The following is a 21,448-nucleotide window of genomic DNA, read 5'->3' as shown; positions in this document are numbered from 1 at the left end:
ATGGCACCGGGTCCAGGGTGGGATATTCGAATAACTCCTTACAGTCACAACAGCCAGCACTGGGTCAGGCTTAAGCTGGGAGCCACCAGCTTCTTCCTGGTCTCCCACCTAAGCAGCAGGGACCCAGACACTTGGGCCACTTGCCATTGCTTTCCCAGCTGCCCTCGCTCGAAACTGGATGGAAAATGGAGCAAAAGGAATGGAAGCAGTGCCCACACGGGCGACTGTCACTGCAGGCAGCTGCTCCAGCGTCTGCACCCCAGTGCCAACCTCTGTGGTCCCAACTTCAGTCTGTAAGAAGCTTCTCTCCTTTGGGATCTGGCAATGAGGCCTTGCTTTGCATTTTGCAATAAATACCTATTTCCTTTCAGCATTTTGAGACCAGGCACTGGCTTTCCATGTGTCAGCAGAGTGCATGGACACAGGTTTGGGGGTTCTACAGCAACCCCCCCCACCAATCTGGGGAGCCATTGGGCACCATGACAGCCGCACGTTAGCTCAGTCCAAGCAGCCATGTCCATGCTCATGTCCGTTACAGAGAACCCACCCTGACTTCGCAAAGGCAGCCACACTTGGTCCCTTTCATCACTGGAGGAGGACCTTTCCAGCAGGGAATGTTCCTGCATCACTACGACTATTCTCAATGGGCAAACCTGCCGGCGACCAAAGCCCGCACCGGCCGAGGGGTATAAGCAGGTGCAGTGTGCACTGACAGAGCAGAACCATTCGCCTTCCGACACAGACGAGCCCCCCGCACATGATGCTAAGTGAAAGAAATCACTCCACAGGCCACGTCCTGCGGATTACAGGCAGTTCCCGGATTACAGGCAGAGCTCTAGAGACGGAGGAGCAGCGGGTTCCCAGAGGCTGGGCACCGGGCGGGCTGAGGTAGGGGTGTAACAAGCCCCATTTCAATTTGAGATGCGGGAGACAGATGGTGGTAGCAGCACACCCCAAAATGATAAAATGCTGAATTTTGTGGTATGCATATTTTACCAGAATGAGAAAAATCATGTTTCATAATGGGGAATGATAATATCTTGCATGAAATTGTTTATCATTAAAAATTAATATTAGCAAAGCAAAGGCATCATATTATTCATCTATTTAGGAGCCTGTTTCACAGTTCATTCTGTACCAGTGCCTGTTCTTTGGTCACAGCTTCAGGGCTAAATCTCCCCAAAGCGGAGTTCCTGCCCTTGGGGAGCCTGTGGACGAGCCAGGAGCTGTAAGGAGCAGGATCTGGGCAGGAGGCCGGCCGGGCAACGCTGCCTGGTGATTCTCAGAGCTGCTGTGTGCCAGAGGGAACACTAAGGAAGCACAGAAATTAAAAATTCCTTTTTACTTTAGATTTACTTATTGTTATTTTTGAAAGGCAGACTTACACAGAGAGAGAAAAGAGAAAGAAAGAGAGATCTGCTGGTTCGCTTCCCAAATGGCCACAGTGACCAGAGCTGGGCTGAAGCCAGGACCCAGAGCTTCTTCCCAGCCTCCCAGCTGGCTGCAGACTTGGACATCCTCTTTGCTAGGCTGATTAGCAGGGAGCTGGAGCAGAGATGGAGCAGCCCAGACTTGCAGCAGTACTGGGGAAGCAAGCGCTGCAGGCAGAGCATGGGCTACTGCACCACGGCACCTGCCCCTGAAACTGCAAATTCTTTCATAATTTCTCCTGAAATGACCCTGTCCCCCTCGGTTGTCTTTTTGGCGTAGCCTTCTTCTAAGTGTCCCTCTACTAACTGAATCTTGTGGCTGATGAGAAAGGCTTCCTGGTGGCATCTGAGAATCTGAGCAGCAGGCAGGTGCTGAGAGGCACGGGAGGGCTGGGATGCAGCACTTGCCCCTGGAGCCACCAGCCTCATGGGGGAAACAAGCCCCTGGCTCACACTTCCCCAGGGAAGCACCATGAGCAGATGTCACCAGAGACCTTGGGAGCAGATCTTGGGGATGGACATTGAAGGAAGGGCAGGGGTCTCTGAAAGGATGGAGGAAGAGGGGGCAGACAATGGGACTGGTACTTAGGACAGAAGGATATAGAATGATCCTGGCTGGGAGTGGGTCCCATGGCCGGGCAAAACTCACAGCTTGGCGGAGGAGAGCCGAGAAGAGCCAGCCTGGAGGGGGTGGCTGGCATGCGTGAAGGTCACACAGGAGTTGGGCAGGAGGCAGCGCTGGACGACAGGAAACAGTATGATCATGGTGGTCATGTCAACACTGGGCGGGTGGAGGTGAGAGAGGTGAGGGTCAGGGAAGACCTTCCTTGGCCAGAGTTGTAATCGCGGTGGTCCCTGTGGCCATGTCAACACTGACGTCATTCTCAGCTGTAAAGCAAGTGCAAGGAATCTAACTCAGCTCTCCCATGCCGGCCACTCCATCACCTTTCACAAAATATCCACTCTGAGTGACCCTATGCATTTCTAGCAAACACGTTGACGTTTTTCAGCCTTCCTGCGCCCAGCAGGAGCTTACAATGCCCAAGGAAAATCCACTCAACCTATATGTCGTGTAGGAACTGCAAATTGAAACAACAAGGAGATAGAATCACACGCCCATTATTAGCCCAGCCAAAATCCAGAACGCTGACAGCAAATGCCTGTGCGAGTGAGGGCAGCAGGGGGCGCTCCTTCATGGCCGAGGGAGCCCAAAGGCCGCAGCCATGCTGTGTGCAATCTGACCGCACGGTCCAGCCAAGTGTGCTCCTGAACGAGCCGCCAACCAATGACCACACAGACAACTGGCCGCAGATTGCCAACATTCTGAAGCAACCCGGGTGTCCACGCGAGTAGATCAACTAGTAACTGGGTGGTGCACGTGTCTAGGTGCCTAGGCAGCTAAGTAGACAAACTAGTAGCTGTCCGGTGATGGAGCATCATCCAGTACAAACAGAAATGACGCCGTAGAGGGCTTGGGAGGAGTCTGCTCTGTGTATGACTGAGTGAAAGAAGTCAGTGGGGAAAGGTTACGTGCCGCATGACGCCAGCAGGAAAGATGAGTGGTTCCCAGGGGTGCTGGTGCTGAGGCTGAGCGTCACTGTGCATTGGCCCCGGGTCTTGTGTTTACAGCCTGAGCATGAACCCCATATCCACCGTGGGCATCAGGCACGAGGCGCAACAAGGGCACCACTTCTAACAGGGAGCGAGGGACAGGGTGGACAGGAAACCCCACTGCTTTCCATCTGGTTGTGAACCTGGAACTACTCTAAAAAAGCACTGATTTAGAAAATTCCAGCTAGGGCCCGGCGCAGTGGCGCAAGTGGTTAAGGTCCTCGCCTTGCACGCCTGGGATCCCATATAGGCGCCGGTTCTATCCCGACAGCTCCGCTTCCCTTCCAGCTCCCTGCCTGTGGCCTGGGAAAGCAGTCGAAGACGGCCCAAAGCTTTGGGACCCTGCACCCGCGTGGGAGACCCGGAAGAGGCTCCTGGCTTCGGATCGGCATAGTATCGGTCGTTGGGGAGTGAATCATTGGACGGAAGATCTTCCTCTCTGTTTCTCCTCTCTGTATATCCGCCTTTCCAATAAAAAAATAATAAAAATAAATCTAAAAAAAAAGAAAGAAAGAAAATTCCAGCTTGAGGGTGAGGGGGAACGCAATCAAGGATCACCTGGGCCTTCTGGCAGTTCACCATCACGGGGGTCCGTAACGGCCGGGGAGGGGTCTGTCTGAAGAAAGGCTGTGCTGGAGACCCCTTCTGGACAGTAGGGCCTGGGGGTCACCAACTCTCCCCTGCAAGGACCTGAGCCAGTGTCGCCGCCTCAGTGCCTTCGGGTGAGTAGGACTGTCACGTGCGCTCCCAGTGAAGACCAGGCGTCTGTGAGCACACAGGGCAGGATGCCTCAGCAGGCCTGGGCCCTTCCGCCTTCCCCGTGACCTGGTGGGAAACTCCAGCCCATAGCCGGGGCCTCAGTTGCAATGAAAACACAAAGAGAGAGGCCAAAAGATGGCTGTGAATTTCCTGGCAACTGGTTGCTCCCCCACCGGAGGCCTTGCCATCGTGGACGGTAGGAACCCAGTTGATTCCTACATGGAACACAATGAATCATTTTGTGCAGAAGGGTTCTGGTCAACCTCAACAAACAGAGGCATCAGCAAAACAGAAGAGCAAGGACTTTGTTGAGTGGTTCTGGGTGAGCTGCTTCGAAAGGTGCAGGAACTCACGCCAAGTGCCCACCAAGAACGACAGGCCACTCGGTCGGGCTCAGCCCCCCTGACGGCTTCTTGACAAACCAGTGGTTCCTACCCCTGCACAGCTCCTGCAGTGTGTCAGGCCAGGCAGAGCCACAGCGTGGTGATTCAGAACTGAAATCCTCACCGTGAGGCTCTATGACAAAAGCATCCATTGCAGGGCAATGAAAGAACGGGCACAGACACTGAGGGTCATTTTTGGACACACAGTGGAACACACGACACGTGACGTGGACACGCAACGCACGATGTGAGAACAGCGGGCTGCTATCGTGATTAAAAGGTGGTGTAGTGGCACAGTTGCCACATGGATGCACCTCCAAAGGGAGTGAAGAAAGCCGTGCAGACGACACCTATTGTCGCATGACTCCATTTGTACAAAATGTCCAGGGAGGAAAGAACAAAACCAGCCCAACCCTGCCGAGGCAGAGTAACATCGTCTGGGGCCAGAGGTGTCTTCCTGGAGAGGTAAAGTTGAGAAGGTGCTGGCTGCACAGCTCTGCAAGTTCCCAAAGACTCACTGAATTTACATCGAAAGCAGGAGACGTGGACTCTGAGCTGGCGTGAATAACCCAGAGTACAAGCCAGCATGATCTGAAAACCGACCTTTATAACTTTGACACCAGGAGCAGCGCCCAGTCGAGCTGGCATGCATGAGCAGGCTCCTACAAGACAAGCGTTCTAACAGAACTATGGACACGTCTGGGGGCCCCAGAGGAGGAGGTAGCGTGGCTCTTCGTGGGAGCTGTGGGCAGGGGCAGCTGTGGCTCCACGCCTAGTGTCCACAGTCCCAACTCCAGACCCCGCCCTCAGGTCTCAGTATGCTCTGCTCAACTCCTCAAACAGCAGGGCTTTGCTGTTGAACAGCCAGTGCGTGATCAGCACAACTGATTTTGGAAAACTGACAGAGGGCTGAACAGCAGCACCTGTGAGCTGGGTTTCCAGCACCTGCATACTCACCCGGAGGGCGTGTTTGAAAACCGCACGGAGCAGAGCACGTGGGAAGCTGCCGTTCACTCTGTGAAATCGACACCATCTCTCTAGACCGCTCCAGAGTCCTCGTGTGGTAAATGACAGAAACCCAAGCCCAGTGGCTTTCACACAAAGGGAAGCGACAATGGGGTCATGACGTCAGGACCGAAGGCTTTCTGGGAGGCCTGCCACTGGGTGGGGCCTGCTCCCCGCCCACTCTCCCCGGCAATGGCTTCCTCAGAACCTGGCCAGCTCTGCCTGAACAAGACCTTCTTTCCCAACAGTCCCTCCGGAGCTAAGCTTCCCGCCTCCTCGAGGCAGCAGGCTTCACCGGCCTGGCCATAAGGGACAGGCAGCCGTCCCCAGCAGGTGGCTCCCAGCCCACCCAGATGCCCCCGCACAAGCGGAAAGTGGTGTGTGGGGAGGAGTGGCCGTGGGCAGCAGACAGACTGACCGCTGGTGAAGATCGAGTTGGCTAGTCCTTACGTGTTGGGGTTCCTCCCCCTGCGGCCGCTCCCCTGAGCATCCAGGTCGCGCCCCTAAGGTGCTGGCTCAGGAAGGTGTGTCTCCCCAGCTTCTCCTCAGCGTCCCCCAGAGCTCCTTCACCCCCTGCCTTGTCACAGCAGTCACCTCCTTGCCTTGTGGCTCTCTGCCCTGGGTGGCAGGATTCCCAGGGCCCTACAGCTGAGGACCCTCCCCTGCCCCGCCCCCAGGCATGCCCACCGCCTTCCTCCCCAGACAGAACCTCATATGATAGGTGGAGCTGTTCTCCAGGAAGCGGAAGGCAGGGAAAGGGGTGGAGAAAGCCAACTCACACCTTGTCCCTTTTCTGAAGTGCAGGACGTTGGGGTGGGCGCCCTGGTCCTCAGGCGTCCCTCCCTGCATGCCATGCGGGGCTTACATTGCTGCTGTTCGCGCGCACGTGTCTGTGTGGTACCCCTGTTGCCCCAAGCACAACTGAAAATCTTGTTCTCTCATAACTCTTGCAAATGAGCAGCAAGAGGCCGCGTGTGACCCTGGCCCATGAGGAGAATGCCGCTGGTCACTTCTAGCGTGGCACCTTGGAACCCACACTGAAATTAGAATACAGACTCAGGGAGCAGCCGATTGGGCCTCCAGCCCTGCCACTCCCACTGACAGATCTCAACGAAGATGTCCTCATGTTTCTACAAAGCCGTAGACAGCAGTGTTCACGGGGCCAGCTCCAAGCTCTGCTCGCCCCTTCTTGCTGGTCCACAGGACCCTACACTAGGCCCTCAGAAGGCTTCGGCCACCTTGGGTGGTACCAACATGCAACCAGCAAGGCTCCTGGGAGACAAGAGAGGTGTTGTGGCATAGGGATAAAGTGACCATGTGTGACAATGACATCTCATAGGTACGCCAATTCAAGCCCTGGCTGCTTCACTTCGGATCCAGCTTCCTGCTAAAGTGCCTTGGGAAGTGGCAGAAGGTAGCGCAGGTTCGTGGGCCTGCCGTCCGTGGACACACGGAGGAAAGTTTGGGCTTCAGCTGGGCACAGCCCCAGCTTTTCTAGGAGTGAAGCAGTGGATGGAAGATTCTCTCTCTCTCTAACACTTTCAAATAAATACGAAATTTAGAAAGTTCCCTTTGGGCAGGCAACTAAACAGTGGCCTGCTGCGGTCAGAAAGGGTTTGGGGAACTGGACCTGCGGAACTTCAGCCCGCTGGCTTCGTGTAGTGCGCAGGCCACGCAATGCGATAGCAACCTTCAGTGCGTTTCTTGTGGATTTGTTCTGGTTCTGGAGAGCAGCATAACTTCGAGATTCAGAATTTTTGAATGTCAAAAGTAGCTCTCAGTCATGGATTATAATTTTTTTGTTTGTTTTGCATACTTCTCTTTATCCAGTGCCCAAAGAAGTATGTTTCTAAAATTCACAAAAGTGGGCCCGGCGCAGTGGCGCAAGTGGTTAAGGTCCTCGCCTTGAACGCCTGGGATCCCATATGGGCACCGGTTCTTTTTTTTATTTTATTTTTTTAATTTTTTTTAAAGATTTATTTTTATTATTTTTTCATTGGAAAGGCGGATATACAGAGAGGAGAGACAGAGAGGAAGATCTTCCGTCCCATGATTCACTCCCCAAGTGAGCGCAACGGGCCGATAGGACCTTTAACCACTTGCGCCACCGCGCCGGGCCCAATGGGCACCGGTTCTAATCCCGGCAGCCCCGCTTCCCTTCCAGCTCCCTGCCTGTGGCCCAGGAAAGCAGTCGAGGACGGCCCAAAGCTTTGGGACCCTGCACCCCCGTGGGAGACCTGGAAGGGGCTCCAGGCTCCTGCCTTCGGATTGGCTCAGCTCCAGCCGTTGCAGCCGCTTGGGGAATGAATCATCGGATGGAAGATCTTCCTCTCTGTCTCTTTTCCTCTCTCCTCTCTGTAAATCTAACTTTCTAATAAAAACAAATCTTTTTTAAAAAGTAAAACTTAACTCGAAAATCTTAACTTAGGGTTCATTTTGGTTTCTAGCTTTGCGTTTTCCTTCTCCTAAGTTTTATTTTCGCTCCTTCCTCTTCCTCGGTCTAGCCCCACCTCTTGCATCCCAAGTTATGTAGCAGGGACCTAGCAAAAAACTCTCTCCGCCTCATACCGGAGCCCTGGGCGTGGTGCAGGCGGGCACAGGCATCGAGCGTTACCATAGCTAGCTTTTGGCGCCCTCGCGCCCCCCAAGGGTCTGTGCGCCTCAGGACCAGCGATTGCGATCTTGGCTTCCCCAGGCCTAGGACAGAGCTACACCGACGACCAAAGCGGGCGCCTGCAGAGCACACTTCCCTACCCCTCGGGCCAGGGTCGCTCCTGGGACCCTCAACGGGGGAGCGCACGGTCCCGGACTGGGATAAATGGGGCGGTCCGGCTCTCTGGAGTGAACGCGGGAGCCACCGTGCGTGGCAGCTACGAGCAGGGGTGCAGGGGTCCAGGCCCGGGCTCAGCCGCCTCCCCGAGTTTCCCCGCTCCGGGGTAGAGGCGCTGGGCGAGCCGGGAGGCCCCCAGGCTCCTGGACGCCCACGCGCCAGGAGCCCGCCTGCTTTCCGCTCCGACGGACCTCGGCCCGCGCGGCCCTTTCTACCCCAGAAGGTCCTGGTGTCCAGACCCCGACTCACTCCCGGGGAGACCCACTGAGGGATCGGATTCAGGAGGTCCGGGGCAGAGGCACAGGATCACCAATCGGGCCGTCCCAGCCCAGGAAGCGGGGCGTTGGGGGTCGGGGCGTGGGGCTGGGGGCAAGGGGCTCTGGTTTGGCAAGAGTGGGCAGGGGAGCCGGAGTCGCGTCGAGCGTGGGGGTTGCACCCGTGTGGATTCCGTGCAAGTGGCCCGCGGGTCTTCTGGGGGAGAAGCGCAGAGTGGAAGGCGTGGCGGCGAGGAGCGGGGCTGGGGCGGGCGCGGGGTGTCGCCGCGGGACGTCCCCCCGGAGCCGCCGAGCCTCCCCTGCTCTCGCGCTGCCCCTCCCTCGCGCCCCTCCCCGCCGCGCGGGGCCCAGCTGCGGCGCTGCGAGCCGGCGCTCGGTGCGGGGTGCGGCCGGGCTGGCCATGGCGCGCTGCGGGCGCTGCGGGCGCTGCGGGCGTTGCGGCCGGGGCGCGCTCCTCGCCGTCGCCGCGTGGACCGCGGGCTGGCTGCTGGCCGCTGTGCTGCTGCTCCGAGCGCACCCGGGCGTCCTCTCGGAGCGCTGCACGGACGAGAAGAGCCGGCGCATCCTGGCCGCGCTGGTAGGTCCTGGCGCCGCGCTGCCCCGCGCTGCGCTCCCGGTAGGGGCTCAGGGACGCCCCCAGGGACCCCGGAGCCACCCCGGAACCTGAGCGGCGGGTGCACGGGTGGGTCTCGATGCGAGCGTTCAGTGCGGGAGGCGCATGCCCGGGTCAACAGGGAGTCCTCTGGGGGCCCTCGTGTGACTTCTCTGCCCTTTTTGCCTAAACCGGTCCTTTGTCCCAAGACAGTTTTCCTGCTCGCATGTGTCCCGCCATTCGGAAGCTTGCAGTCCTGAATAAAGTTTGAGGTCGGCTTGCAGTCTTGCGCCCACATCCAGTGTCGGGCGGGCGGGTTTGGGGCACCAGCCGGCGCTGGAGCCACGGCCGGTGGGTACCACATTCCTGTCTCTCAGGATGCCCCGTCCTCTCGCCCAGGCGCGATCTAGCGCCTGCATCCCGGCGGCCAGGTCACTCAACCTCGCCCAGACCTATGCAGAGGTGCAGGGCCGCCGCCTCTGCGCCCCAGAGCCGAGACGATGCGGTCAGTGGGACGCAAGGAGGAGCGCCAGTGAGCGGTGGAGCCCTGCGAACGCCTGCCCGAATCCCCAGTCTCGGAGCCTCCTAAGCCGGAGGGCTTCCCAGGTGGGCCTGGCAGGCGCGGACGGAAAAAGCCGTACCAGGGCACTGCAGTCTGCGGCTGGCCCGTGTCCTCCGCTTTGCGCTCACTTCTCTGTCCAGAGCTTTGCAACTCGGTGCATGTTAGGCCAGGACGGGCGGGGATCCCTAAGAGGAAACCCAAGAAGGCCAGAGATAGTGGCCAGTTGTGGTAGATGATTTCTCGGGTGGATTATGCCTTTTCTGAGAGAGCAGCCAAACGTTTGATCTGAAAAGTGGCCAATTATTTAAGTGTCCCCAAGAAGTGCATGGGAAGTTTTCTTCCATATTGCTTCTGGGCACTGTGGAGCTGTTCTATGCCTTTTCAGAAATGAGATTGGAAAAGTTTATAATAACCAGGAGGAAAATAGCCCAATGTACAAGCTAGACAGGTCCCCTTCCCCGAGATGACCCCCTCCCCCCCAGGGTGACCCAGAAGGGCCACGTGTCTCAGCTCCCAGGAGCCCCTGGATGGCTCAGACTCCTTTCGGCTTAGGAGGATTTTGCTTTGCCCTCTGTTTTGATGTATGTTGGGGGCTGGTTAACAGATTACCATGAACAGAAGTGATTCATCAGAACCGAGCACCTGTTTGCACACACAGTCTGATCATCTTGGAGCTGAGAAGGAAAGCTAGAGACCACTTTTATTTGTGTCTGATTCAGTGGGGAAGCGCCTTAATGGAGATTAAATAGCTTGATATAATTTAAGTAACTGCTCGTCATAACCTTCCCGGCAGCCCAGGCCATAAATTAAAACCAACGCTCTTTAGAGGCTTCCCCATACATCTTCCCAGTGCCGAGGGATCATGGCCGGTGATCACCAAAGCCCCAGAGACGGGCTTGGCCTCTGCAGGCTCAACCTGGCTGCCCCTTCCCAGGGGACACTGAAGTTGGAAGTCTGTTTCCTAGGAGTCTGTTGGGGGTTCAGGTGGCAGCCTGTTCCGGGAGCACCTGCGTGGCCCAGTGTGCACTTCTCTCCTTATTCCCACCCCATCCCTCTCCTCTGGCTTCTGAGTTTGCTGTGAGCTCAGCTTCTACCCAGGACTCTTGATTTAAGTGCAAGGCCAGTGTTGGCGGCCCAGGCTGCGCTGGCTGGGCTGCCAAGCAGGAGCTGGCCCCGCGGCTCCCGAGGACTGGAACTGAATTGAGCCTCTGTCTCCCGGCTCTTTGCATTCTGCCTGGCTTTTATCCTGGGTAATAAAATGGGTCGTTATTTTTCTGACCGGCCTCCAGACACTCATTAGCTTTCCCTCTGCACAGAAGCAACTTTGCCAAAGCCAGCCGGAGGCAGGCTCTCATTGGCAAAACCAGAGCCTTTGTGGTGCTCCCAGGCCCCCCAGCAGCAGGTGGCATGGCCAGAGGGCCTGGGACCTACCTGTGGGATAAAGCAGCCAGATGACAAAACTTGGAGCCGGGCCACAGGCTCCCGTCCTACCTGCCAAGGCTGCCAACCACACTGCAGCTGGAGCTCGGAAGCCGGTGGGCTGTGGGTCTTGGGTGTGGGATGTTGAGTCTGAGAGTTCTGCGCCCCTTTTTTGGGTGGAGAAATGGTGCCCGCCGTGGGCTTGGCAGTGTGTCTGTGCTGTGAGAGTCAGGCTCCTTTCTCCAGGAACTGCCAGGAAGCTCAGCTGGCCTGACAGTGGCTTGGGGGTGTCTGATTTGGAAGCTGGGTTTTTTGATACTGGGGGCCAGATGTTGGCTGCTGTCTGCCCTCCCAGGGCGGACTCAGGGCTGACTTTTTTTTAACATGTGTGAGATTTTCTTTACTTTCTCCCAGTAACTCTATGAGGTCCTGGCTTTTGGTATCTCCATTTTGTGGATGGTAAAACCCAGTCCCAGGGAGGTAAAGCCATTTGTCATGCTGCCCACTGTGAAGTTGTTTAAGAGCCAGGAGAGGCCTGCAGCAAGTAGAAGACCCAAGGCTGTCTGCGGCCTCTTGGGGGTGGCATCCCCACTGACTGTGTCCTCAGCAGGAGGAACTGCCGCCTGGCCAGACAGGCCTTGCTGGAGGTTTGGGTTAGTTGTGACCCCAAAGGGACACGGTATTGGAGGTTTGCTCCCAGACAGATCCCCAAGCAGGGCATGGCCCTTTCCCTGGGTGCTTGGCCACCTGTGTTCTTCTGGAGGGGCTGCAGCTTAGTGTAGTGGTGTTCTGCAGTGCCCAGCATAGCTGTCTCATAAAAGAATATTGTTGTGAGCTGTGAATGTCGCTAAACACTTTGGGACTCACTGCTGCTTATAAACAGCACAACAAAAGGGAACACACAGAAGAAAGCCTGGCCCTTTGGAGCCCCCGGGGCCTGTCAACAGTTGACTGGGCCATAGCCGACAGGTTTTGTTTCTGCCTGAGAACCGTGGGCAGCCTGGAGGGACACGGAGCAGCAGCCAGCCGAGCTTCCCTTGGGAGCAGGACCTGATGGGAGTGTGAGTCGTTCATTTGTGCACACATCCGTGAAAACAGGAACCTGACTACAATTTCATCCAAAAGTATGGGGTGGGTGCTTGGCGGAGGGGAGTCTGCGCTCACGGAGGAGTGCCTGCAGTCTGCACTCATGGAGGAGCGCCTGCTTTGGGGAGTCTGCACTCATGGAGGAGTGCCTGCTTTGCACGCTGCAGCATCCTCCTGCCCCACCCTCCCTGAGGGGCCCTGAACAGCCTTCCTCGCTACTTCCCAATACCAACACACCCTTCCTTCCCTTCCAGCTGTTCCCAACAGTCCCTCCCCAGTGCAACACCTGGGAGCCTGCTGGCTGCATAGGCCAACCTACTGCATGCTGAGAACAGCAGGGCACTGTGCTAGACTTTGGGGCAGGTGAAGATTGGGGTGGGCTGGGGACCTGGCTGATCTGACTGTCCTGCGGGGGAGGCACAGTTCCTTGGGCCTGCCCAGGTGCTGTCAGAGCTGTGTGCAGCCAGCGTTTGCCTGCAGCCTGGCTTTTCCTGGGACACCAGCTGTTCTTTCTCCTCCCTGTGTCCTGAGGGAATCAGATGGTGTCCAGTTTCCTGAGTCAGCAAATTTCTCCTGGACCAGTCTGGCCTCTGCCGTAATTAGGAACGTCCCTTTTCCATGCCCCAACCTTGGGATGGCACCGGCCTGGTCCTGCTGTAACCGCTCTTCCTTTTATTCCAGTGCCAGGACTACCGGGGCGGTTGGCTGGTGGGAGACCTGTGCCAAGACCTGTGTGAGAAGGGGACGCTGCGGTACCAGCGCTGCCTGTACTACGAGCGAGGCAAGAAGGTGCTGCAGGCTGAGTGGCATGGCCAGCCCGTGGTCCTCAAGTCTACGAGGGAGGCCTTTGCCAGCTTCCCACCCCTTGGCCTGCTGGGGGACGGGTCCCAGGGTGGCCCGGCAGAGGCTGAGCTCCTCCTGGTGGTGGCCGGCGAGGTCAGACACGCCCTGGGACTGGAGCTGCCCAACGACAGCCTGGGACTGCTGTGGCCGGGCCAACGGGGTGCAGATTGGCAGCAGCAGGTGGCCAGTGCGTGGGCCCTGCTGCAGCAGGAGGAGTTTGTGTACCTGAGCCTGCTGCAGGGCCTGAGCCGCCATGTGCCACCCGTGCTGGGCTCCTGTGGCCACTTCTATGCTGTGGAGCACCTGGCGGCTGGCAGCTCCCAGCACCGGGCACTCTTCCCGCTGGAGCAGAAGCAGGCACGGGCCCGGGCCCTGGCCATCAGCCGCATCGCGCTCAGCTTCCTGGACATGGTGGGCCATTTTGACCGTGACTTCTCCCACCGCCTGCACCTCTGCGACGTCAAGCCTGAAAACTTTGCCATCAGAAGGGACCTCACGGTAAGGTGGCCCCGGATAGGGAGTTCGGGGGTGGAGGAAAGAGTCTGGGTTGGAGGCCCGTTCTGGTTCCTTCCAGGAAGCTGCATGCCCTCTCAGGGTAGCGTGAGAACAAGCTCCTGTGACCTGGTGCGGGTGGCAGGGCGGGCCCTGCACCTGTGCCTAGGCCTGAGTGGCAGCAGGTGAACACCTGGAAACACGTGTGGGTAAGCCTGAACAGTGGCAGCAGCTGGTGCAAGGGAGGATGGCACAGAGTCATGCCATCCACAGGAGAAACACCAGGAGTGTGTGAGAGGAAGCGAGGTGGCCGTTCCCTGCAGGAAGACCTTTATGGTTGTCCAAGAAGTGTCACACAGACCCTCCCGCTGTCGCTGTCCTTGTCGGAGGGTCTATGGTTCAGCCTGTGAGACGTGCAGCTCATTTCAGGCCACATACTCTGCATGAAAACCCAAACCTGCCGTCCCTGGGCAGCGAGAGGGAGGCCGCCAGAAGTGGCAGAAGCTGCCAAGGGGCCGATTTGGACCCGGGAAGGGCTTTGGCTGGAGCTGTGGAAAGATGGGTCGTGTGGTTGCGATCCTAAACCAGAAAGACAATGGTGTTGTTTCCCTTATTTGTTTTTTAGTGTACTAATTGGAGTAAATTACAAAGTTGGTTATTGACTGGATTAGATAGCGAGATAGGAAAGAGGAAGTTCTGCTTACTGTGCCTGAATCAGTAATGGACAAAGTTCCTGAGGTCAAGAGTTTGTGTTCCTTATACTCAGTATTATGCACATATTTTGAACACATTACTCCCCCTTCCTGCTCTGATGTACTGAAGGATGCCTGAGAGGCTGTGTGGTCCCCAGCATCCATCTTGTATGAGGAACAAAATGAAGGCCAGGACCAAGAGCTGGCATTGCTGAGCCATGAGCCAGGGGGTGGAGGGCTGGCCGTGGTCTGACTGGCCTGTGAGGGCTTGCGGAGCACGCTGGCCTGTCAGCTCGCTCACGCCTGCTAGGGGACTAGCATCACTGAGCCATGAGCCGGGGGTGGAGGGCTGGCTGTGGTCTGACTGGCCTGTGAGGGCTTGCGGAGCACGCTGGCCCGTCAGCTCGCTCACGCCTGCTAGCAGCTGTTGGCTGCCTCCGAGCCATCACGTGCCTGGTCTGGCAGGTTCCAGGTCTCTTGGCTCTGATTCGAGCTCATCTTTTTTTGTTGAATCCAGGTGGTGGAGGGAGACGCACGTTACATCGGAGTTATTCTTGTTTCTGGTTTTGAAGTCTCTTTGGTTTGAAGCCAGGAACACCAGCCTGAAGCGTTGGGGTCTCCAGGTGCTCATGTTGTCGGTGGGCCTTGGTGGTTGGTCCTGTTGGCTCCTGATCTGAGGGCTCTGACCCTGCCATGCCACCGTTCACCTGACCAGGCAGCCTTGGACCAGGTGACTCAGGACCCAGAAATGGGGAGCCAGCCATGTAACCCCCGACGCCCGTCACCCAGTGGAGCTGTGCTCAGGGACGGCACTGTCTCCCTCTCACAGCTCTGCACTCCTCACCCTTAGAGGCCAGGCCCTGGGAAATGTGTCTTTGAGATTTTTCAAAGAGTCTGTTTTTAATTTTTAAATTTTAATTAGCCTTTAACAGATCCACTGTAGTTTCTAGTACAGTTTTAAGAACATGATAGCCCCTTTGCCTTCCCCTCACCTCCCTTTCTGTAATTTTCAGCTTTTGAGATACCACACTTTAACGCTGCATTACAGTTTAAAGGCGTGCTGCTTCACCAAAGAAGTTTCACAGGTCAAAAGCAAAAGGAGTCTAGCTTAGTGGGCCTGCAGACAACGGCAGCAAGCAGACGCTGAGCGGATCCCTGGCCTTGACACTGTGTATTGACATTTAGTCATCACAGATCCTTAAAGCTGAAGCCATGTAACAAGGCTGGTTTTACAAAACTGCATTTGCAGCAACCCTGATGCAGGCATTTGTCTCTTAGGAAGTCTTCAAGCTGGTGAAGCGTGTGAGGATGAAAACCACTGGTGGTTGCAGTTCCAAACCTGGGCTTGCTGGAGTGATGTGAGCTCAGCCCTCCAGCTAGTGCTGTGTGGTGGGGCAGATCCCGAGGGCTCGGCCTGCGCCTCCAGCTCTGCAGGCTCTGGGTTCACCTGCGTTGTGGACCCAAGCACTCCCAGCTGTGGGACTGGGAACCACCCAGGGGCTCCTCCTTCCTTGCTGGTGGCTGGCAATTTAAAGACCACGTGCCTCTTTGATTGCAGGTGTTGGCTATAGATGTGGACATGGCTTTTTTTGAGCCTAAAATGAGGGAAATCCTCGAGCAGAACTGCACGGGTGATGAAGACTGCAATTTCTTCGACTGCTTTTCCAAGTGTGACCTGCGAGCGAACAAGTGTGGAGCAGAGCGCGCCAACAGCAACCTGCAGGTCGGCATGGCCAAGCCTGGGGCTGGGGGTGCCACGTGCTGCCCTCTGGTGGCCTCTGCCCTCGAGGCTGGCCCCTCTGCAAGTCCCCTGTGCAAGCCCTCTGGGCTGAGCTGGGGGTATGTAGTAAGGGCAGGGTTGGGTACTGGGCCAGGTAAGTGCTCTTTGTTTACTCCCCACGGCCAGGAATGGGTGGGGGCAATCAAGGGACCCTAGGTTCTAGTGGGTGGGCTGCCAGCAAAGCCCTGGTGCTGGGCTTCTGGGGGCTTATGGATGGCTATTGTCTCAGGGTAGAGTTCACATCTACAAACTCATCTCTCTTTCACACACAACACACAGAGAACCCCGAGACCACGCATCCAGGATGAGGCTGCCAGGTGTGCAAAGCATTGCCAAGATGCTGGTGTCTGGTTCCAGTCCTGTCCGCTGCATCTCTGGCCCAGCTTTTGCTCGTGTAGGCCCTGAGAGGCACCAGGTGATGGCTGAAGAGTTTCAGCCCTGTCTCCCTGTGGGAGAGGCAGGTTGAGGTCTTGGCTCCCAGCTTCAGCCTGGCTCGGCCCCGGCTGTGAGCATTTGGGGAGTAAACCAATGGATGGCTTCTTTTTTTGCTCTGCCTTTCAAATAAATACAATTAATTTTTTTTTAAAAGAGGCAAAAAAGAGCATAAAATTAGCAAGAGAGGAACAGAAAAGCATATTCCAAATACACTTATAACAAAATCCAAATGACCAGAGAACTTGGAAATAATGTTGCCTCAGCAAGAAGGGCAACTTGAATCCTGATAACCAGTTTCATTCACCAGCTGGGACTGGTTCAGACACTGCTCACAGTCGCGGGCGAGGCTCCAGCGGAGCAGACACCTTCTGCATTGTGAGCGTGACTGTGCATGCTGCCTCCTCGAGGGCTGGGACCGTTAGCTGGGCGGCCACACTGCGCGCCTTCCTGGTGGCCGCTTCTACACAGTCCTGGAAATCAACCCACACATTGATATGAGAAAGCACTCTGAATCAAGTGGAATCGGACACGGGTCAGAAATCTGTATTTACAGCACGATCCTGCTATTGTTAGTTTACGACTGGACAGACCCAAACATGCAGAGCAATTATTTTGGGATGATGATCGAGGCAGTTTTAATTTTCTTCACCCTTTTTATGTTTTGTAGATTTCTATCTTAAAATTTTACTGAAAAAAAAATCCAAAACAATGGAAAATTCCCATCCATCATAAATGGCTAAATCAGTGGGACAGAAGTTTTTAAAAGCAATTCAGAAATAATAGCATGTGAGTGCTTGATTGTGATGAAGGAGGCATTCCAAGCACGAGGGAAGACAGGTTACAGAGGCCGCTTCCGATTCATGGGGGCAGCAGGTGATGGCCAAGTGCTTGGGTCTAGCTTGCCACATGGAGTCCCTGGCCCCTGGTGCAGCCTGGCCCAGCCCTGGCTGTGGACGGAGCCCCTGGTGCAGCCTGGCCCAGCCCTGGCTGTGGACGGAGCCCCTGCTGCAGCCCAGCCCTGGCTGTGCACGGAATCCCTGGCCCCTCGTGCAGCGCAGCCCTGGCTGTGGACGGAGCCCCTGGTGCAGTCCGGCCCTGGCTGTGCACGGAGCCCCTGGCCCCTGGTGCAGTCCGGCCCTGGCTGTGGACGGAGTCCCTAGTGCAGCGCAGCCCTGGCTGTGCACGGAGTCCCTGGCCCCTGGTGCAGCCCGGCCCTGGCTGTGCACGGAGTCCCTGGCCCCTCGTGCAGCCCGGCCCTGGCTGTGGACGGAGCCCCTGGTGCAGCCCGGCCCGGCCCTGCCTATTGTGGGCATTTGGGGAGTGAGCGAATAGAGGGAAGTTCCCCCCTTTTCTCTTCTTTCTTGTTCTCTTATTTCTTGTTTTCTTTCTCTTTTTTTTCCCTCTTCTCTTTTTTTGTCTCTGTTTCTCTTTTGTGTTTCTGCCTTTCAAATTAAAAAAAAAATTAAACTTGAAACATTTAAAATAAAAAGTGCATGAAGAAATAAAATTTTAAGCTAAGATTACTTGGGTATAAAACCTTTCGTGGGTGGCATGGGACTCCGAGCCAGATATGTGTGGGATGCAGGGCTTTCACTCCTGGGCCAAATGAGCACCCCAGAATGGCAGCTGAGCAGTGTGTGCCATAAATGCATTTCTGAGATGAAGGGAGGCTGAGCAAAGGCGGAGGCAGAGCAGACCAAGGCCATCCAGAGACACTCTGGCTGTTCCTGATCGGGGCAGCGGGCGGCTGGGCACAGACTAAGATGCCATGGTGTCGGCGGCACAGGGCGTGCATTCTCTGCTCAGCTGAGGGGCAGGCGTTTATAAAAGTAGCTCTGACGTTTGTGTGTCGTGCTGTGCTTGCCCACACAAGTCCGGCCGAGTGCGCCTGCTGTGCGGTGCCCCATGCAGGTGCGCCTGTGGTGGAAACTGTGGAACAAGACCTTGGTTAACTGCAGAGTTTGAGGCGATCTTGAAGGTCCGATCTGGTTTGAATGAGAGGCTGGGAGAGCGTGGCTTGGGTTCCACGTCTGCTCCTAAGAGCCTGGCTCCTTGAAGGGCTTCTTGGGCAGCCTTGCCCCCCTGTGTAGATCCTGATTCCCGGGGCTTCCAATGGCACGACCACGCCTGCACCTGTTTCCTGCCGATGAGCCCAGTGCGGGAGACCCTCTCATGGCGGGAAGTCCGTCTTTGGGAGGTCCGGGACCTGCAGGTTGCAGTGCTTACTGCCTGTGGCATCTGCTCCCCCAGGTGTCACCAGAACCTCCCCACCCCTTCGCAGAGGACGGCCTCCGCAAGGTCCGAGGCCCGTTTTGAAGTCAGGTGATCCCCCAGCAGCAGAGATGGGTTTAGAAAAATGCCGCAGCCCTGCCCGACCGGAAGTAACTCTGGCCTCTCTGTCCCCAGGTGATCTGTGACAAGATATTTCGCTACTGGTTTGTCTCAAGTCCCAGGGACTCTGCCGTCCCTCCATGGCGTCAGTTCCAGTTGCAGGAGGCTGTGCGGGAATGCTCCAGGACAGCCGCCCCCGGTGTGTTCTGGAAGCTTCGCCACCTCCTCCAAGCCACGCTGAGAGAGCTGCAGCAGGCAGACAAGCCGCCACGTTCCAGCCTTGAACATGCCTGGTGAGGCGGCTGCGGGGAGGTCTATGCTGCCTTTCCAAGGGAGACGCCTTGCCCAGCAGACGGTTGTCTGGCGGAACTCAGCACAGTCCCTCAAGCGTGTGGATGCTGGGCCATCTAGCGCAGCTGGGTGCCGCGTGCGGGGGCACGGCCCGTGATGGACTCAGTGTGCTCCAGGGGGACTCCTGGCCCACACAGGCCCTGCTGGCAGTCACCTGGCAAGTGCACGAGTGTGCGCACCCAAATGTGAACACCGTGGTGAACATGGCCCCAGTGTGTGAGTGTGCAGACCCACATGAGCATGTGTGCATGAGGGCGTGTGTGTCCCTGAGACTGTGTGTGTGTGTGTCTGAGATCCTGAGTGTGCCATGGCAGGTGGTGTGTGTGTGTGGCACAAGGCGGCGGAGGTGGTTTGGTTAGTCTGTGAGCTGAAACATCCTGCCCAGCTGGCCAAGAAGAGCTTCTAGAATAAAAAGCAAGAGAAGTGGTGGAAAGCTGTCTCCTGGAACAGAGCTTGTGTGGGCGTGTGGAAGGGCTGCCTGTACTTCTGCTTTTGGGGGTCTACCGACTTCCAGACTGTGTTGGGGGAGACAGGGCCACCTCTGAGGTGTCTGAGCAGGGAGCTCCGGGTTGTGCTGTCGGCTTGCTGACCACGGAGCCAAGGTGAGCTTGGCGGTGCCCACAGGCAGGGGCAGAGAGCAGCCCTGCCTACTGAGTGGGGAGGACCGACTCCCGGGCTTCTGGGCATCCACACCTGCCAGGGGACGAGAGGGACGGGAGGCACACAGAACCAGTGCCCAGTACCAGCAACTGTGGGAAGAAGCACAAGGAGCCTGCATCTTAAAGGAACCTCGTTCCACCCTAATTGGCCCTCATGACTGCTGTGTCAGCTGGTCTACCCTTTTCAGAAATCGTGACAGGAGCATGCAAAGAGACATGGTGAGACGAGAAGTGCTTCCTGTTGGAGGTTTACACGTCAAAGAAGACAACCTGAACAAAATACCAAAAAGCCACAGTTTCTTTCTTCTGCTCTTGCTCCGGCACCTGTCCAACCCAGACACAGGGACCCACCTGCTCGGGTTCTTTTGGAGTGACTCCAGCTCCCATGAGAGGTGAAGCAGCATGGAGATTGGGGTGAGCAGGGGTCCCCACAGAGCTACTGTAGCTATTCCCAGACTCCTGTCCGTTGCTGCCCAGTCCCCTGCCGGCCCATGCCACACCCATAATGACTGGCTGTTTCCCAAATGGCACTGAAGGTCACGAAGACTTCCGTCTAGTCATGTGTGTGAAGACTTCTGCATGTGTGGCTTGGTGGGAAGGAAAAGCCCGCATCAGGGGGGTTAACACCAGAGCCTGGCTCCCTTGGCAGAGCTGGCGTCCTGGGTTGTGCTGGCCACTGTCACCTTCTGTGTGGTCTGGGGAAGGAAAAGCCCGCATCAGGGGGGTTAACACCAGAGCCTGGCTCCCTTGGCAGAGCTGGCGTCCTGGGTTGTGCTGGCCACTGTCACCTTCTGTGTGGTCTGGGGGTGACAGTGTGTATGAAGAGATGGCAGGCATGGGGGGCTGATGCCTGTGCTGTGTGTGCCCTTGGCAGTCAAGCAGGCCCCTGGTGTGCTGCTCTTCTGGCTGCCAGCTTGGTGACTGCCTGGGTAGCATGACCAGCTAGGAAGAGGCCAAAGCCAGCTTGCGTTTAACCACATTGCAAATGAGTGTTTTTGCTTACCCTGGATGCTGTAGTCCGTAATTACCCAACGGAGTGTGGCGTCACTGCCGATTCCTCTCTGGCCTCCTGCTTGCCTGCCAGTGGCACTTGCACATGTCCCTCTCTGGGTGTGTGTGTGTCTGGAAGGATGTGAGTGTGCTGTGGGCGGGTAGTGTGTGTGTGTGTGTGTGTGCTGTCCCACAGCACCCTGCAAGGAAGCGCCTCTCCCGTGTGCTCGAATCCTTGCCAAACACTGCCTTTCCATGGCACAATACAACACTGTGTGCACCAGTATTTAATATATGTAATGCACCAAGTGAAATTGCTTCTTGCTGATGTAACTGGGCAATGACTTTAGTCATTGTCTCCTTCAGTGATTTCCATGTTTTGTTTCAATTACATGCAATGGAGACCAAATTCACTCCTGTTTTATACATAGATGGGAAGTTTAGAAACGCATTCATTTATTTGAAAGAGTTACAGAAAGAAAAAAGAGGATGGAAAAAAGCAACATCACAGAGAGCTTCCATCCACTGGCTTGCTTCTTGAATGGCCACAACGGCCTGGGCGGGCCGTGCGAAGGCCGGAGCCCGGACCGCTCTCGGGCTCTCTCAGCTGAGTGCTGGGAGCCCAAACACGTGGCCCGTCTTCTAGCTGTGACTCAAATCTGCGCTCATGGGGATGCTGGCAGAGTGGCTAAGCCTGCTGGGTCACAGTTCCAGCTCCCGTTGTTGGGAGTTGAGAGAGTTACCAAGTTGGCGAGCTGACACTATCCATTTTTAGGCCTTATCCAAATTTAAGCAAGTGGTCCCTTACTCAACGCCAGCTGGTCAGCAGAAGTCAGCTTTTACAGTTTGTCCTGATTGTCCTTAAAGACTCTGTAGATGAAACAGTCCTGGAATTGTGAGCCCTGCTGGCCTGTAGCTGGCAA

General features: G+C 56.5%; 1 protein-coding gene across 1 annotated transcript; it reads left to right on the top strand.

Annotated features, from left to right (window-relative positions):
* The first annotated feature begins 8,693 nt into the window (after positions 1 to 8,693).
* On the top strand, positions 8,694 to 18,830 carry DIPK1C (divergent protein kinase domain 1C). The gene is made up of 4 exons (XM_040984779.1): positions 8,694 to 8,870; positions 12,634 to 13,293; positions 15,538 to 15,702; positions 18,601 to 18,830. Exons 1-4 carry the CDS (start codon positions 8,694 to 8,696, stop codon positions 18,820 to 18,822), a joined length of 1,224 nt encoding a protein of 407 aa, XP_040840713.1. The 3' UTR covers positions 18,823 to 18,830.
* Positions 18,831 to 21,448: the final 2,618 nt, after the last annotated feature.

The sequence above is a fragment of the Ochotona curzoniae genome, unplaced genomic scaffold (genome assembly GCF_017591425.1).
Source record: "Ochotona curzoniae isolate NIBS_2020 unplaced genomic scaffold, NIBS_Ocur_1.0 contig_43, whole genome shotgun sequence".
In the NCBI taxonomy this organism is placed as follows: domain Eukaryota; kingdom Metazoa; phylum Chordata; class Mammalia; order Lagomorpha; family Ochotonidae; genus Ochotona; species Ochotona curzoniae.
This window is presented reverse-complemented; position numbering and strand designations above follow the sequence as displayed.